The 19,597-nt window shown below is 31.0% G+C and overlaps 1 protein-coding gene across 2 annotated transcripts; it reads left to right on the plus strand.

Moving 5' to 3' along the window:
* The first annotated feature begins 3,058 nt into the window (after positions 1 to 3,058).
* LOC125867550 (proteasome subunit beta type-6) lies at positions 3,059 to 10,128 on the plus strand. 2 transcript variants are annotated; one of them, XM_049548094.1, is made up of 9 exons: positions 3,059 to 3,340; positions 3,422 to 3,498; positions 5,164 to 5,219; positions 5,662 to 5,734; positions 7,178 to 7,289; positions 8,403 to 8,476; positions 8,984 to 9,058; positions 9,715 to 9,848; positions 9,894 to 10,110. In XM_049548094.1, the coding sequence occupies exons 1-8, from the start codon at positions 3,229 to 3,231 to the stop codon at positions 9,844 to 9,846; spliced, it is 711 nt and encodes a 236-aa protein (XP_049404051.1). In that variant the 5' UTR covers positions 3,059 to 3,228; the 3' UTR covers positions 9,847 to 9,848; positions 9,894 to 10,110. The 2 variants fall into 2 exon arrangements, with proteins under 2 accessions (XP_049404051.1, XP_049404050.1); XM_049548093.1 differs by having other exon boundaries at positions 9,715 to 10,128.
* Positions 10,129 to 19,597: the final 9,469 nt, after the last annotated feature.

Genomic DNA, 19,597 nt, shown 5'->3' on the forward strand with positions numbered 1-19,597 from the left:
TAGGGAGATAATTAAGTGGTGGATATATAAGGACTCTATTTTAGGTTAATTTTAAGGAGTGGTGTTTCTTAATGTATCTGATGTCAAATTTGTACGTAATTATTGAATAGTAGGATGATAGGTAATTATTTGAAAGTATAGATAAGATTAATAGATATAGTATGGATATATGTCTAATTAGATAATTCTTTATAATTTTAGTGTTTCTCTTATTATCTTACGTAGAGCGTACATATCACCTACATAAATATATTATTATTCCAATTTAAAAAAAGTCAATATAATTTTTCTACGCAACGCACCTTTCATGTATTAATTTTCATATAATTTACATAACATTTGATAGATCGATAGAAAATAAGTTATTCATGTATATAATTAATATGATGTTTGGTTGACAATTTAGAAATTTGCATAACTAGTACATGTATAAGTTATGAATAAATGTATGTATTATTTTATGCATGCAAGATAGAAGGTACAATAATTAATACATGAATAACTAATTCATACATGACAAATACTTGCATAAAATAACATATAGATTCACTCAACTAATTCATACATTACTAATACATGCATAACTCTAATTACCAACTACCAAACGATCCTTAGTGGCACTACAACAAATGTGATATATAGCTACGAAATTATTAGCTACGATATCAAATTCNGATCACTTGGTAGCTCGTTTAAATATGAGTTATGCAAGTATTAGATCCTGCATAAGTAATATTATATTCGGTAGCTGATCAAGAGGTAAATTATTCATGTAAGATTTGCAATTTAGAAACCCACATAACAAATATATAACTTATAAGTTATAATGAAATCTATGTACTATTGTTTATAGCTAACTACATGACTAATACAGACATAAAGTAATACATATATTCACTCATAATTAATTTATACATTACTAATATCCGCACAACTCTAACATGCTACCACACTACTCCTATTTGTTTCTTGGAATGGTGTTGAAAAATTTGAAAGGAGTGTCAATGCTTACATCTTAGACCATCTCCAACGCAACACCAAATTTTACACTAAATCCTATTTTGGCGTAACCTTTGGTGTTTTAGTGCTCTAATATCCTTACACTATTTTAGTGGTGAATAGTGTTACATCGAATTTGATGTAACACTACTCATCACACTAGATCTCTTTTCAATCATTTTTTTATTATTTATACTCTATTAATTTTTTAAAAATATATATAATAAATAATAGTAATAATAATATAATATTAAAGAGGGAGAAAAATATAAAGAGAATATTCATTTTTAGTGTAGGGAATTGGAGATGGTTTGTGAGTCCCTCGTGAAAATTAAATATTTTTTTCTCTTTACGTGAGAGTAGTTTCTCCTTATTGTGGGAGCATAAGATGTGAATTATAACCTCCGACTATTAAGATAACTAATCACATTGTCCATAATACTTCTCAAAGTTCAACTTATTTGGCTATTTGTTTTTTTTTTTTGGCTGCTTCACAAGTCTTATACAAATCTATATTTCTCAAAGTTCAACTTAAAGGTATTCGACTTATTTGGCTATTGTCCTTAGGATGCTGACGTGATTACAGATCAACTTCACAAGCTATTCTTACGGGAAATATTTGATGTCGCTATACCGAAAAATGGAAGCGAGAATGGTAGACACATACGTCTAAAGGTCTTAATGAGTATAAAATAAATAAAGACAGGCTTAGAGGAAAAATGGATAAAATTTCGTTAAAAAAATCTGTCATATACTCATATATATGTTTGCTACTATTGTGGAATTCTAGGACATACACAAAAAGATCATGCTTCTCCGTGAGGGGGATGTACAAAAAGATAATGTTGTGAGAGAAACCAGTTTAACATATGGATGAGGGCTGAAAATCACAAATTTGTTGGGCACCAACGTCCCAAGACGACAATATAATAAAAATGGTGCTCCCCTAGCCTCACGAGTGATAAAGGCATGCAAATTGTGAATTGTGTTGAAGGTACTGGATCAAATGTTTTACTATTGAATCATAAAGGAGTGGACACAAAAAAGGACAATGGGAACAAAGAAATTCTCCTTTCTTCACACCACATCATTTCTTTAATAAAGTAAAAAAAAAAAAAAAAAAGACCTCTTGTGGAGAGAGATAAGTCTACTAAGCAGAGTATCAATGACACAGTTCAGGGGACTACTCGTGTAATTGATAATGATCTGAAATATGATGATATAAACGAGCCTTTAAGCATTGTATATCATAAGGAAAGACAAACAAGAAACTGCACACTGTGCTGAATCAGAATGAGAATTTCTATCATGTGGTAAATTTGAAAGGCAAGAAATTCGAAGAGTTTTCAATGGAGAAATTTTTGAATCCAATGATATTGTAAACAAAACTCCTTTTGGTTTTCATGAATATGAAAACAGTTTGATTCCTATACTTTCTTCTACAATTATATTTGCTTGTATTAATGATAGAAATATAATTGTGGCACAAAATTGTATTATTTTGTTTGCAGATGCTAGTGTACATAAGGAGAAGAAGACGACAAATATTGGTGTGTGGTGGCTATGAATAGCTATGGTAATTCGTTTCAAGCCTTTGGCACCCCAATTCAATATGCTGAGAAAAATCATCACTATTGAAGCAATCACAATTTATATAGCTCTGGATAATGCAAGGAAAAGGGTTGGGCAAAGGTGTAAGTCTTATTAAATGCAAAAAATGTGATGCATATGGCACTATAAAGAAGCATAGGAGACAAACACTTGTGAAGACATTTGAAAACTTGTAGTAGCATATAGTTTGGCAAAGTTTCTATTTCGTCATTTCATAAAATTGTTTGGCTTTCTAATTTTTCTAAAGGAATTATAATTTGATGCTATGACATCTTTTTAACTCTTTAAACCTTCTTATGCATTAATACAACTAGCATATTGATTGATAAAAAAATAATAAAAATTATCGAAATAATTAATACTAACATAGTACTGATATTATTTTAATATAAAATTTGATGTTATGGATCGCAAATGCCCCTTTAGGGACCGATTTGAGCGAAGTTCCAAAAATAAGAGGCTAATTTGTCGACTTCTTTTGGGTAGTGATTGAGTAATTGGGAGCTACCAAGTATTTCTTCCTCTTCACGTAATAGTATAAGCCAATTCCAATTAGTATTTTCATCATTTCTTCAATTTACTTGTAGCGCTTTGCCAGTTTGATCGATTTTGTGGAAGATGGAAAATGCTTCGGTCGATGTTAACCAGCCCCACTCCATGGGCACCACCATAATCGGTGTTACTTACAATGGCGGCGTTGTACTTGCTGCTGACTCTCGCACCAGCACCGGTAACTCAAATCTCATCCCTTCCCTCACTCATTCATCATTTTTTAGATTTTTTTAAATTAATTTGTGTTTTTTCTTTTCAGGAATGTATGTTGCGAATAGGGCTTCTGATAAGATCACTCAGCTCACTGATAATGTCTACGTTTGCCGCTCTGGATCAGTATGATTTCTCTAAATGCCATATTGATATCTTGTTATTTGGTTTTAAAAAATTGGGCTTTGTGGTAAAGGGTTAAATTTGGCACTAATATCTCGTTAAGTAACAGTTACCTGGCATTCTTATTGAGCTAATAGACCATGGTAACATGAATTTTGTTTATCATGTAATTGTACTTTAATTAGAATAAGCAGAATAGAGCTGATTCACGAAGTTATGTTTTATGCAACTGTACATTTGGACGGTCTTTGGAAACAAACTATCTACCTCCATAGGTAGTGGTAAGGTCTGCGTTACACTCTACCCTCCCCACTACCCTCCCCAGACCTCACTTAGTGGAATTTCACTGGGTATGTTGTTGTTGTTGTACATTTGGACGGTCTATGAGTTAAATGTGTAATCATGCTTGGTTTGTGGTTCCTTTTGTTAATTCTGGTGAAATACATTTTTGTTTTTTCCCTTTTTATTTGACAAGGAACTACTAACAAGGAGAAAATATTTGAACCTCCTTGGGCTTCATCATGTATTCACTTATCATATTTTTAACCCTCTCAGTGTACATCTTGACTCGCCACTGGTCGCTTAGTGACTCAACCACCATCATTTAACAAGTCATCCGATCTATGAAATACAAGTGTGAATCCTCTCTTTACACTAATAGTACAAATGAAACAAAACATATTTTAATACTTTTAACGTTGTTTTAGTATTCTACAATAATCTCATGTTTCTTCAATCCAAATTAGCCAAAAGAGACACAACAGTGATGTTCTCCAGGCTACCGTCCACTCTTTGCCTGTCTTTTCTAGTCTCCAACTTGAATTGCTTCATCCACAGTCTTAGTGAAACCCATGGAATGTTGGACATAGCAAAACCACAGTCCACATCTGTGAGGTAAAGCTATAATACAACTTGAGGTAGTTTTTGTCATCCCTGTACTTCTTACTTATGCAATTCATAACAATTTTTCTTTTCCTAAGATTTTTCGCCACTAAAAACTGAATCTCGTCCTGCCACTAATTGTAAAAAGTCACTCTTTTCCTTTTTCTAGTAGCTCCATGTAAAAAAGTCTTACCTAGAGTTATTTTCGGCCTTAACCCCCTTAATATCATTGGGACGGCATTCCTCAACCTTGTCCCATTCCCACTCTTAAATAATCCACTGTCCTATCCTCTTTACACTATCTATCATCAGTAGCTAAGTCCCCACAAGCTTTTGAGCTGCAATTCCGGACTGGTGCATTTACTTTTGTCCCCACTTCGTGGTATTTCACTGGGTATTTGTTGTTGATGACACTAAAGCATTGAACTATTTCATGTCTATCCATTGTGTTGGCCACACCCAGAAGTGTTGTTGATGCTCTAATTAGCACACTTCACATCTGCCTACTCAAATGAATCAAGCATAAGGCTGTGCTCGCCTATGGACCAAAGTTTCTAATCCTTTGTCCACAATTACCATTTTGGTTGAGATAGAACTCCATTACCAACAATATTAGCTTCACGTGCATAATTACACGTGAAATAAAACCTGTTGTTTGAACTTGGTGGTTTAGAGAAAAATTTGGACAGTCATAAGGTACTGAGAAGTACAAGTTCCTTGATGATTGAAAATAAATCCTAGAAAGTGGAATTCTTTATTACTTATATACAATGTTCGCTTTTGCAGGCAGCAGACTCCCAAATTGTTTCAGACTATGTTCGCTACTTCCTGCACCAACACACGTAAGCTTCTTCCCTTGATTAGAATCTGTTCTTATCTTTTAATTATTGAAGTGCTTGTTATGGTCACACCTTTTACAACTTGCAAACCCACCTCAACCCCTCCCCCCAAAACTTCTTTTAATGGTATCTGCTGTGTTCTTTTCTTTTGGCCTGGTTATAAGCCGCAATAATAATTGTTAACTTCTTCATAGCTATCTTCTTTATTGTAAAATTGGTTCTCTCTTTTTGTGTATATTTTATTGATGTTTGAATCACATCATCTATAACTAGGGACATGAATTGGCTCTCTTGTTTGTGTATCTACTTTTCGAAGGAAGTAAATTTATAGTGTAGCAATATTGTTTGCCGGCTTAGTATGCAAAGTTTTTTTTCTAGATAATCCAACTCAGTATGCGGAGTTATTTTTAGGAACTTCTAATCTTGGGTCTTCTTGTGAATGCAGGATACAGCTGGGCCAGCCAGCTACTGTCAAGGTTGCTGCGAACCTTGCAAGGTTATTATCCTACAACAACAAGGTTTGCTCTGTAACCATTATACTCTTTCTTAGTCTCCCCCATTAATATAAATTTTTATTAGCTATTCGTCACTTGATTTTTCCTCTTTTACTTGTAATGTAAATATCTTTTGCATTAGTGCTTGAAAATTGTCTATCTCTTTAAGTCCTCTGTAATGCGAATAGATCAGGGTTGTGTACTCACGAGTCTCAACAAATAGTGATAACTGGTAATTGTGTTCAAGTAATTTTGTGCCATATTTCGTGCGCATCTTTGATGGTTCAATAAAATATGATGTCAGCCTTTCACCGTCTAGTTGGACATTTTCCTTTATTACCAGCAATCTCTTACCCATCTGATAGTAGTAAAAATTTGGCTGGTCTTAGCTGCACTTTTTGTAAAATCAATATAACCCTGACACTTAGTATTGATTTGAATATCAAACTGTGATTATGTTCTAAACAGAGATGGAAAGCTTTAGAAGCGAAAGTCTTCATATCTTACTCAGGAAATTATGGTAAATTTTGAGTTGATCTCATTATATATGTTTTCTCCAGACTTATAACATCACTTTTGCTTTTGTGTTTTTCTTTAGTGAACTTAAACCGTTTAATCATTATGAATTATTTCCTGGTAATTGTGCCACTATAATATTTATAGAGATGTATGCAGTTTCACCACACATGCATTTTCTTTTTCCCTCTCATGGATATATTTATGCCTAATGAAGTAGTGCATAAATACCCATTTGGTATTTAAGTTAATTAGCCCAAAAGGTTTAAACAATAGCTTTTACAACTCTTGTTCACAAGCTTACCATTGCTACTATGCTGTTATTATGTAAATAATTGCTTGGAATTTTGGGTGAACTTGTCTTTTTTTGCACTCTGTTTTCATGTGCTGTTCTATAGATCCCCACCAAGTGTATTCCAGAATCTTTAACTGTCCGTAAAAAAACGGATCATTTTTTTTTATGACAAAAAGTACGTCAAATGTAATATTTACTTGATAAAGATGGTGGCTGGACTAGCTTGCGTGCACCTCGACTGTTCATCTGGAACCTTCTATCTCCCACCAACACAGTTACTGGGTAACTTTGCCTGCCAAGGCTTGGCATAGGCAGATGGGAAGAAATCACCTAGTGCTTTCTTATCGTAATTAGGATTTCAACGTGGTCGCAAAGGTTTATACCCACTTCATTGACCACTAGGTTACATACTGTTGAGAATTAGAGAGAGCACACTTTTATTATTTAATTATATTTTCAACACATACTAACAACAACATACCTGTGGATTCCACAAGTGGATCTGGGGAGGGTAGGGTGTATGCATACCTTACACCTACCTCGTGTGAGGTAGAGAGGAATCACTATCCAGTTACATCATAACTAATACACTACCTAGGTTAATTTATGATGTACCTTTTTATATTTATTTGATCCATTGCTCTCTGTATGTCCAGGATAGGCTCCAAACAGGACTGATTGTTGGTGGTTGGGACAAATATGAAGGAGGAAAGATCTATGGAATCCCTCTTGGAGGCACAGTCTTGGAGCAACCTTTTGCTATTGGAGGTTTGCTATTAATCTGTCCTTTTTAGTCATCTCGTGCATGTATACCTCCAGAAATACTTGGCTTTTGAAGGTTCTTTTCAGCTCACAGAAAATTTGTCCCCTATTCCTGAAACTACTTAAGCAGACTCTTCAGTAGCCCCATTCGGGAGGGGGGGGGGGGGNGGAAATTGATCTCTACAAAGAGCTGGAAACTGAATTGGAAAGAGACAACTAGATACTCCAGGCCATAGATCTCATTGCAGAGTTCAAGAAAACTAAACAAATAAACTGCTTGTTTTGGTTGCTGCATATAAATGGCTATGGGTGTATGAAAGAGAGACCGAGTTTGAGGGGGAGGGGGGGTGGCCATCACTTTGCAAGGGAGATGAGGAGCTGCATTGTTGACTAGAAGAAGAATAGGTAGAGTTAGATGAAACCAGATCACAAGAGTGACGGTAGCATATGTATGTTTTCCAACAGGTTTCGATTTATCATCATCATAACCTGGTAGTCTGGTTCAGTGAAACCCATGTTTCTCTTTTGAACGGGAGTGTAAAGTGCGTTTAGCTGTTTCTCGAGATGGCTCTGTTTGTGGAGGATTTTCCTAGAATTCATTCTTAGATCCAGAAATATTCTTCACTGCCCTTGTCCTTTTCTTTTCTGGAACGAATAATGAGAATGGAAACAAATGAAAATGGATGAGAAAGAATACTTTGGAACTAAATTAAACCAAAATAAAAAGAACACCGGAACTAGACATGAGCTACAAGGTTCACATATTTGGTTTTTAATAACCTATATGTGATGGAATAGGTTATTTGGTTGGATTCAAGCTTTCTTGGATGATATGTTCTCCATACATTTTGGTGCTCTAGTGAAATTAAGATATCATGTCATAATTTTTGGTTGCTGTACATGACAATGGGTTCAATCCCTCTTCCTGGGAAGATAAGAAGCTGATTTAACACCCTAGTGTCTTGTTTGAAATATTTTCAGAATGTTGCTTAATGAAGTATATTGAGAGCTGAACTTCACAGCTGATAATTGGTTTAGTTTATTAGTTTCCCTGTGCAAGATGCTCCAGGTGCTGCCAGTAGGCTGAACAATATTCTGTTCATTGGCTGTTACTTTCAGGATCAGGCTCTACTTATTTGTATGGTTTCTTTGACCAAGCATGGAAAGAGGGAATGGCTCAAGAAGAAGCTGAGGTTAGTTTCATGTAGTTTGAATTTACAAGCTGTCTAATTTGTACGACATTGTTGGACCATCAAGATGGCTTCATCTTCATAGCTATGCGTTTATCTTCATCTGTCATGATTTAGAGTTTATAATGGAAGTATCTATTGAAAAAGTACTTGTTCAGAAGTAGAAAATTTCTTATTAATTTGGTACACAGCTTTCAAACCAATAAAATACTTTTGTTAGTAAAGAAGGGGCTGCATAGTTTGGTTCACATATTGACACTACAACCAACCACCTTGGTCATTGAATAAGATCTTGAACTTGCATCTTTCCTATGGGCTCTGTTATTTAATTAGGTAAAATTTTCTGAAATTCTTCTAGATGGGATAGCTTTTTTGACTAGGCATAATAGACTCTTCTTTGTGGGCATGATGATACTCTGATCAATCATCTGCATTGGTATTGCTTCTCTATTAACTAATCTGCTTTAGTGATAATTCTGAAGATTTAAGTTTGTTTCACCTTTTCTGCAGAAACTGGTGGTCACTGCAGTATCTCTTGCCATTGCACGAGATGGTGCTAGCGGTGGAGTTGTTCGGACTGTAACTGTGAGTTAATTAATCTGCTTTATGCTTGTTCAAGTGGCATAATATGATTCAATGAAATTTATTTGCTTACTGAGTCTCTAATAGCAAATTATTCAAGTTAAAATAGACAGTCTTCGCTTATAAGAAATAGAATAAAGAACTTGCCTCCCCACCTATTCCTTTTATCAAGCCCTAGGAACCTTTGATATACTTGTTGGTACTAGTAGTTGTAGGCTTGTAGCATCAACTCCATGAAACTCTGCTTCTTAATTTACCTACATGTTTAGCACATTTCACTGTGTCCAAGAGCCCTTCGTTGTGCTTATATCTGAGCCTTGTAATTTTGGAGTGTGGATCAATTCTCGATTGTAAGAAACTAGTGTTATTTGTAGTGAACAAAATATTACTTCCACTCTAGGTTTTAAAGAATTTTCTCCGTGATACGGTGCTGTTTGTGTGCTGTATTGCTCATTTGAAAGTCCAGCATAATTTCAGCTTTTGTTGGAGTCTGTAATATTTTTACTGGCTAGTGTTTTTGCTTTGGAACACTTTTATTTAATAACGGTGGTGTCCTGGATTTGCTTTGGAACACTTTAAGCAATATCCTCATCTTATTGAAAGAGAGGTCTCATGTCTCATTATATAAGCTTGTCTTTTTGAACAATTTTGATAACCAGATTAACAAAGATGGAGCTACAAGAAAGTTTTATCCATGCGATTCCCTTCAACTTTGGCATGAAGAACTAGAGCCGGTGAACTCCCTGCTGGATGTTATGTCTGCATCAAGTCCTGTTCCAATGGTCAGTTGAAACTAGAGTCTCTTTGCCCCTCTTAGCATGCTGTAGAATTTTGTTAGCTGCTGCTGCTATACACGTACTCTTATCGCGTGTTCTGGATCATTTCTTTTTTTTCCCTTTTGTCCAGCTGCAACTTTAGAACTCTTATCATCTGGGGTCATTGTACTTGTCCCTTCTTTTAATCCTGCCCTGCAATGGGTTAAACATAGTTCTGAATTCTGACTGTTTCTGGTCCATATTTGCCTAATTCAGTTCTTCTGAAAAAATTGGGCTAAGCAAGTAGCCTACAGTGACCCATCAGAAATTTTATCAAAATAATTTTAATTTTCTTTTGTTTGATAGGTGTGTATGTAGTTTTATTAGTTTTTTTTTGGTAATTAAATAAATAAAACTCGGTAGGAGTTGAGAGATTGAGTTCTAATTTATTATGGAAAAAGAACACTTGTATCTCAAAAAGGAAAACTATTACAAGCGGCTACCTCCTTACTTTCATACCCCCTTGTTTTTAACTGATAATGTGCGTTTAGTGCTTGAACCATCAAAGTGTATATATGCTCTGATGGTATCAAGCAGTGGTTCAATAAAAACACTACTTAGTTACTCCTTGATATTATTAGAGTATGTACATACCTTGATGACATCAAGGAAGAACAAACTGTGTTTAAGTGAAAAGACTGTTCAATTATTGCTTGATACCATTAAAATATATATACATACTCCAATTGTATCAAGGATGAAGAAGAAGTGATTCAGTGAATAGAACAAGGGGTAGTCCGGTAAATAGTTTGAATTGTGGTGCCAATCAGGATAAATATATTGGGTTGGATCCAATTGGGATAAATATTTGTAACCTAAATATTTTAGGAAAAATTGTATGAAATAGCAAACTATTAATTCAAATTAAATGTTATAGCTACAGTTTATTTTAATTGTAATTCGCAGCAAACATCCCCTTTTTTTGCCATATGATTTGATATACAAGTTGCCATTTTATACATTTTGGTATAAAATGCGTTTGTGTTTGTATAAAGCGAGAGAAAAATGTATATACAAATATACATATATATATTTTTGTCCTATACACTTATAATTATACAAATACAAATCTTTTTATACAAATTACAACGTATAAATGAATTTATATAAAACTGAACAATTTGTATAAAACAGGATGATTGTAGTGAATTATACAAATCAAAAGCTCCATAGCAAACATAAAATTTGTTATGGAGCGCAATTATGCAAACTATAATTATAACATACAAATATGATTTTTGTATTTGTTATAAGTGAAAATTGCTCTATATTTTACCTAATGAGTTTACCCTATTTTGGTCCAAGCCCAAACAAACAATCCACTTATTTAGCTAAATTTGTTTTGATCCAAATGTAGACTTTGGTCTTTCGATAACACACTAGAGTTGGTCTTTTGATTACACATGAGCCGTTTAGAAGTTGGCAAAGAAAGGCATCATATCCTAACAAAATGTGAAGGCTCAAATATAGATTTTTTTTTTTAAAAAGTAGTAATCAAAATAACATCTCAAAAAAAAAAAAAAATAGACAAAAACTATATATAGCACACTAATTTAGTGGTACTATATAAGATCTATCAACGGATTAGGTTTAACGATCGTTACTATTGATGGAACTTATATAGTGCATAAAATTAGTACACTATATGAAGAAAATACATTGCAGTACACTCACTTTTTTAATTTGTTATTTACTTACATACACATATATTGCAGGACATTTCTCTCCTTTTTGATAGCTTTAATGTTCAGGTCTGTACATGCACATTAATTATTTTATGGAGTCTTTCACCAATATATATAAATATCTGATAATTTAATCTATTAAAATTTGGATAGATAAGAAAAAATCACGTAATATTTTTGCTTTTGCTGAGAGTTTAAACTTACAATTTTATAATTATATAATCCCACTTTATTGACTATTTAGGCATACCTTTCTTGTGCCAATATATAATATGACATTTCTCAGGCTAAAAAAAATACTATTAATTGGGTTTAAGGTCTTATTTCGATCTACCTACTTTTAAAGTCAAAATGTTGTAATACTACGTTATGTAACATTGTTACTTTGAGTTTTATTATCTACTCTTTTTTTTTTATATCGTTGTGTTTGGGCTAGCTTTTGCATATCTCGATTAATTTTATGAGATATCTGACATCTCCTACCAGAAACATGTATTAGGTAACTCTATCCATCAAGGTTAGGACAGATAGAAAGAATCACCTACTGTTTTTACAAGATGTCACGTTATTTTTTGAAAGTCAAATTATATAAATTAGCCAATGTTTTTATTATGACTTGTAACTTATACAATACACTTTTTGTATAGTTATTAAATTTTAATTTTAAAAATATTGAATTAATCTAATTTAAACTCCAAACACCAGTCAAATTAATTTTCAAAAAGTAAAATGCGACAACTATTTTAGAATAACGGAAGTAACATCTTTATACGGTTTTCATCTTGAGCTGTTATTTTGTATATTGGTATATCTAATGAATAACAATATCAAACTTTATGGTAGAAGATTAATATGGTGAGGCAAGATGTAACATATGGAGCACTAAACTTTTTATATTATTAAAGATGAGAATTATTACTATTTTGATAATAGAAAAGTGAAGCATGCTAGGAATTTCACGCGTAATAATTTAGTTAGATGAATAATTTTTAAAAAAGGCATAATTGCTTCTATCATTATTATTGTTAGTACTACTTATTAACCAAAAAAGCAGCATCAAATAATTTCAAAATTAAGTTTAGTTACTTTGCTAAATAATTTCATATACTTGATTAATCTTTTGAGACATTTACTCTAAAAAAAAGTCTCATATGTTAAAAACTTGTGAGAAAATATCATTTTAGTCAATAAGGATAAACTTTAGTCCATATTAATAATGATAAGGGTACATTTAATCTTTTTTAACTATTAATAAATGACAAATTATATATTTTTTTAAAAACTTGGGATATTTTCAAAGGCCTCCCTCGAGGTTTTGCGCTATAACACTCATCTTCCTCATAGTTTACGATATTACGCCTGCGTTCCTTACTTTAATATTTTTGTAACCATTCTTTTAACCTTTTTAAAATAAATATAAAATAATTATGATTTGATAAATTTGTCCCTTTTTATATTAATATTTTCATACTAATCCATATATTAAAAAAAAGACTTATTTAATAAATACATTAAAGATAAATCAATATGAAGAAATGAGTATCGATCTTTGTTTGGTAAAAAAAAATGTGTGTATATAACATATGTTATAGTATTAACTTATTTGTACATGTTGAGTTATTTTTAAAGTATTTATTAAATAACTCGTGTTTTTAAAAATATGAAGAAATTAATATAAAGTAGGACAAATTTGTCAAGTCATGATTGATCTATATTTATTCTAAATAGATTTAAAGAATGGTTACAAAAATCAAAATAAGGGAGTTAGGCGTTACAATGTAAACCACAAGGAAAATGAGTATTATAGCAAAACCTGAAGGGAGATCTCTAAAATTATTTCGAAAAACTTCGAATTATGTATTCATAACCGACAATTATATTCCATTTTGCGTTGCATCAAAAAAATTAGTATATATATATAAAGTCATGGAAATGTTATGCGATTTCATAGAATATAATGTCAATTGCATTTAATTAAGATGCTGCCTAACTGATTTGATTTCATAGAATATTAGTACGGATTTTATACTAATTCCCAAGAAAATCCCCATGTAATTCACACTTTTCTTGTAGTGGATGAATCGGATCGATTTGAAAAATAAAAAGATTTGTATGAATTACGTTCCGTTATCACTTTGTGGGAACTTGTTAGGTATGAATATACTAAATAAACGTGACTTGATTGGTGAAATTAAATTATATTTTTCTTTCAAAAAGTGTGTTTTTTATCGATATATAAATAAAATATTTTATTGCTAATGAACAAGATAATTGAGAAATTGTCCATATGTAAAATTAGAATTATTGATATAAATCTTTTCCACCGAAAAGAAGAAAATTATTTTCAGGTAGAAGTGAAAGTGATGTAGACTATACAAGAATCAAAATCAATCTACTTTATAAAAAGAAGATATCAATGAATTTCTATGAAATGATTTCATGAGATTCAACTAAATACCAATCATGCATTCAACGTAACTTCAGCGGTATCAAATTTAATGTACCCCTCAAGGCACGATTCTAAGACCCTAAAGTTAGATTTCCAGTTGTAGATTTTAGTTTAGGATGTCAATAATAAGCATAGTTGCTTACGTATTACAATATAGATGTCTTATATATTGTCTTTAGCAGAAAACAGACTTGATGAAAAAATATTAAAAAGAGAAAGCCTAGCAAAAACAAGTCCTATCACCCCCCCGCACCGCACACACAAGATCCCATTTAATTAGTGATGGCATTTACCACGATGGAGCCACATACATAAAAAATGAAATTTCAAATTTTTTTCTCATATATAGATATATATATATATATATTTATCTGAACAGTTGAAAAAGTCTAGATATACCAAATTAAAAAGATTCAAAACTTCAAATGTACTCTTGCATGCGTGGCTTTTAACATATCACTCAAATCAAATCAAATTTTCATGATAGAAAAATTGTTATCGATAACGTCTAAAACTTTTATAGACCAAAGGATTAACAAAGAACAAATATATTTGGACCTTTTTTTGTGTGTGCGCCACATATGCCAATTTTTTCTAACCTATAAAAGTAAGAATCAATTTTTACACTAATATAGAATAAATCAACACACTATTACTCCATTTGATAACTAATTAAACTATTACTATAATTGATATTTTAAAATACCGTTATTTCTGAATTTTTCTTTAAAAAACATAACCTATAAACTTTGGCTTATCTTGATTCTTTTCTTACTGTAAAGTCACTTTTAAGGGATCACTAGCAAGAAAAATGAAAAGTACATAACTTTTGTTGAATTATAAACCTTATAGACCTATGCCTTTCTAAGTAAAGTTATCATAAAATACACTTTTGGACAAATGTTTCTACCCCATTAATTTTTGTCATTGTCTCTTATGGACCATTATATGATTCGATAGGATTGGAATATTTTATTGTATCACCATTACACACCCATCTCAAATTAATTCTATATGGACCTTAGCTTGTTGTCACAATTCTCATTCATTGATCAAATTATTTTTTTGGGAAGTATCATGGTTAGGGTGTACAAGTCAAATCATAAAGTCAAATCGAATCGCTAAATCAAATCAAATCGAAAAAAATTGATTTGTGGTTTGGTTTGGTTGGTTTGGCGGTTGAAAAAAAAAAACCGACCACTCTTAGTCTGGTTTGGTATTAAAAGAAAAAAAGTCAAATCGAACCCAAACAAAACCGACATAATATATACACATATATAAAATTTAATTTTATTTATAGATAAAAAATATTATTTATAATCTACTTTGTTAATATATTTTTAGTTAGTTTATAGTTTTCAATGTTTATATATTTTATTTCAAATTTGGGCTTGTAAAATTTGTAAATATTTTATTTTGTATTAAGATCCGAAGTTACAATTATATTGTTATAGTTTTTCAAATTTGAAGTTAACAATTTACTTTGTAAATATTTTGTTTTGTATTTAGTTCGACTGTATCCTTTAATCTTATTAATTTAACATAATGAACATTGATATTTCAAAAATATATATTTTGTACTCATGTGAATTTTACCCTTTTTACGAAAATTTCTATTCATTTAACATTTCTTAAGTTTAGCTTATCACACAGGTAAGTGAAAATATATTTGATCACTTTTTCAAACACCATATATATAGTTGTAAAAAACCGAAAAAAACCGAAACCGAAAAAACCGAATTTGCATGGTTTGATTTGGTTTTTAGATTTGATAAAGCGACATAATTGGTTTAATTTTTTTTTTAATGAAAAACTAAACCAAACCGACATATATGTACATTCATGAATTTGTATAGTATGAAAAGTTTCACTTTTTTAATCCAAATGAATAATGTAAAGACTTATTGATTCTTAATACCTGATTCAGAGTTGATTTTCGATTTTTGGGGTTATATATATATATATATACTAATTTAGTGTATGTGTGTTATATGTATGCATCATGTGACTGCATCACGTCAAGTTTTTTAATCAATATAAAATAGAGTATAAAAGAAGAATAAATTGTTGAAAATTGTCACATCTCTTCTCTTCCACTTCACAACTCGAAACGTATCCTTCTTATAGACTTATAGAGATAAATGCGCTTTCACATCTTTTTAATTGAAATGGCTATGAAGAGAAAAAGTTTTTTGTTAAGGATACTTTCGGAAACTTATCCAGTGGAGACATTAGGGCCTGTATCTCAAAGGACTAGCAATTGACTTTTAAAAAAAATATTATTTTTTTCAAATAAATAATTCTATGTGGACCTTATTGTCACAATTTTTGTTCATTCAGTGATCAAGTTTTTTTTTTTTGGGTAATATCATTATCGTACGATATGAATAGTTTCATTTTCTTTTTCAAATGAAACTTATGAATCCTTAATAATTGATCGCAGAGTTGATTTTCGATTTTTAGAGCCTATATGTATATGCTGTTTTAGTTATATCCTATTCTTTCTTTCTTTTTTTACAAGAAAATAGAGTAAGAAAAAAGAACAATTGATCATTAAATAACTAAACATATAATTTTTTTGTTGAATTATTTTCATTTACTTAAATTATAACCCGTCATATGACATTATTGTATATATATATTCCATTTTTCCATGTGATCCATATATAAATCCTTTTGTGCCACATATTATGTATATATCTTTGACTAAATGTTTGGCTTACAATTTAGAAAACGCAGTGTTGTATCTATCACCAAGTTACTAAGTTTTAAGAAAACCCTAATTTTTGAAAGAGAGTGGTGGGGTAAAGACGTTATTGTCCCTTTCAAATATCTATTTTATGTCGGGATTACATGTTAGAGATACACGATCAGAAGGTTATCGTGGAATGACTAAGATTTTTGCACCCTCAACTAGATAGTTCGGGTTCAATATCCTGAATATGAAAATCTTGATAAGAAATGTTTCTCCTTTTAATGAACTTTAAGCAATATGAATCCCAAGTAATCGAAAATTCAATATAAATATAAGGGAAAAGGTTCAAAACAAGATAAAATGAGTCATACTTTTAACAGATGGTATAATTTAGTCTTTTCTCAAAGTTTGACCGCAAATTTGAGCCTTTTTCTGTTTAAAAAAATAATTTAATTAATGACATGACTAAATCATAATTGAATTGTTTCCAGTTAACAAGCAATGACATGAATGAGTCTTTTCTCAAACAAAAATGACATAAATAAATTTTTTCTCAAAGTTCGATAGCATATTTAAGTCATTTCCCTAAATATAATACCGAACACCAAATAATTAAAAACAAGATACACTTAACCTATAAGAAAAGTTTCATTATATATAGGGTACCCTACAAAAAACGAAGGTGGGGGGAAGTTATGTTAGATCAAATGACACATACATTATTTGATTATGAATTATTTCTATCTATTGAGCTGGCTTGTAGGATCCATATATTAAAAAACATCAGGGTACATTATTATTAGAGTTGGAAGTGTGCGCGTTAGAGCATTTAATGCTGTTTTTTGGCTTATCATTTTATAACAAACATATTCTAGCAACGTCTCGTAAATGGAGAGAAAATTACAAGGTGAGGAGAATTGAACCATCACCAACTAGATAACGTTTCATCCCTTCAATTGTGTTACATGGCTTTTTTCTTTTTGTTGAGTTTCTTTCCCTCTTCTTCTTAGACGATAAGTTGCTTAGTAAAAATTTATCTGTATCGAGAGCATTTATATGCAAGCTAATACATGTATAACATATGTTTCAACATAAAGCTTTTACTTGATTATAATTAATTACATAATTCTTTATTTTTTAAAATTACTCAATTATACTCCCTTCGTCCATTTTTACTTGTCCACTATACTATTTGGGATGTCCAATTTTCAAAATCAATGAATAATTTACCATTTTGTACTCTATTTTACCTTTGCTATTAATTAAGTGTTCTACTATTCATTTTTTAATGTTTAAATAACTTATATTTAATAAGGGTGATTTGGTAAAGTTACCCCTATCATTTATTGCTTCTTAATTCATGTGTCAAGTCAATAGTGAACAATTATTATTGAATCAACGAAGTAGTAGATTGTATTGATTTGATATAAACATTTGATGCAGATAAGGGAGAATAATGTGCAAACACTTAGGGTGTAAGGCCGGTGTTAAAATTACATACTAGGTAAAATTTACCAAATGTTTAGAATAATAAATTTTGAATTTTTTATCGACGTAGGAGTTAACAAGTTTATCATGAGAACAATGGTAAAATAAAAAAGATTTTTAATGATATATTCACACACTCTCTATGTGAATTGTGTTTTAATAATTTTAAAACTATATGAGTAACATGTAAAAGATCTAAATGAATAAGACTTATCATGAACAAATAAGTGGTTGCAAACGAAAACAATTAATGCACATAATTCAACTTTATAACAAGCAAAATAATTGCTATCAATGTTTTCGAACTATATTTAATTTGGAATTTTTATTGAATTATACAAAACACATAATGTGACCATACATACCCCTTATTAATTGCTAGTAGACATGGGATCTTCTAAATGGCTATATAGTTTAATTTATCAGTACATTTAGTTCACCTCTATGGAGACATAATGACCTTGTTTGGGGCAGACATGTCAAATGAAATAAACTTGCAAATTCTCAATTATTAGTTGTTTAATTTAACATTATTGGTCTACTGGGAATTCAATTTTCCCTACCCTATTTTATGTATAAAAAAAATCTCCCTCTAATTTAATTTGGATGTTCATTGTAGATGATAGAACAAGTCCGCTTATGAGGAAACATTCAAGCACATGCATATATAACACCTTAGTGATAATATCTTTTGGAATCCAAGTAATATTAGCATGGGGTTTTGGTTCTCTTTAGATTTCGACTTAGTAATTTTGACTCAGCATACTATGTGGTATTTGACAATTTGTTCATGATCTTACTTGACTTTATCACAATTTTTTTCTATGCTATGTCAGTCTTACTACACTCAATATTGTTAGAAAATGTAGATAAGAAAGATGAGATTTATCAAAGGAAGTTTTTATATTACTCAAGAATTGAATAATTTACTTGATTGATGATTTATAAATGAACGACTCTATATACACTATTCACATAAGGGCTAGTGTGTAAATATTGATTGTTATACAAGTCTTTTAATATCTATCAATAAGTTCCCTTTCTAAAACTCTCTATATCTCAAGAATTTTTTAAGGCATTTCAAAATATTCTTCCTACTAAATCGATAAATATCTAGAGCTTTTTCAAAGAAACTTTCTATAACTAAAATATTCTATCAAGACCTAGTCTTCTTCATATGTAAGAGCTTGTTTGGTATTGCGACTAAAAACTGCTTATTTTTAAAAGCATTTTACTAAAATAGTTTTTTCGTAAAAATGCTTTTGAAAAAATAAATTGTGTTTGGTTAATTTACTTGAAAAGTGCTTTTGATCATAAGCGGATTGTGTTTGGCTAAATTTTTTTAAAAATACTTTTGAGAGTCAAATTACGAAAAATATCAAGTATCAATGCACTTTTAATATTAAGGTT

Source organism: Solanum stenotomum, chromosome 6, assembly GCF_019186545.1.
Source record: "Solanum stenotomum isolate F172 chromosome 6, ASM1918654v1, whole genome shotgun sequence".
Classification (NCBI taxonomy): Eukaryota; Viridiplantae; Streptophyta; class Magnoliopsida; order Solanales; family Solanaceae; genus Solanum; species Solanum stenotomum.

Excerpts from the sequence above, each read along its gene's own strand:
- LOC125867550 (XM_049548093.1), top strand. The coding sequence starts at position 3,229 with ATGGAAAATGCTTCGGTCGATGTTAACCAGCCCCACTCCATGGGCACC. Across the intron at positions 3,341-3,421 it reads TGACTCTCGCACCAGCACCG|GAATGTATGTTGCGAATAGG; the intron begins GTAACTCAAATC and ends TTTTCTTTTCAG. Across the intron at positions 5,735-7,177 it reads TATTATCCTACAACAACAAG|GATAGGCTCCAAACAGGACT; the intron begins GTTTGCTCTGTA and ends CTGTATGTCCAG.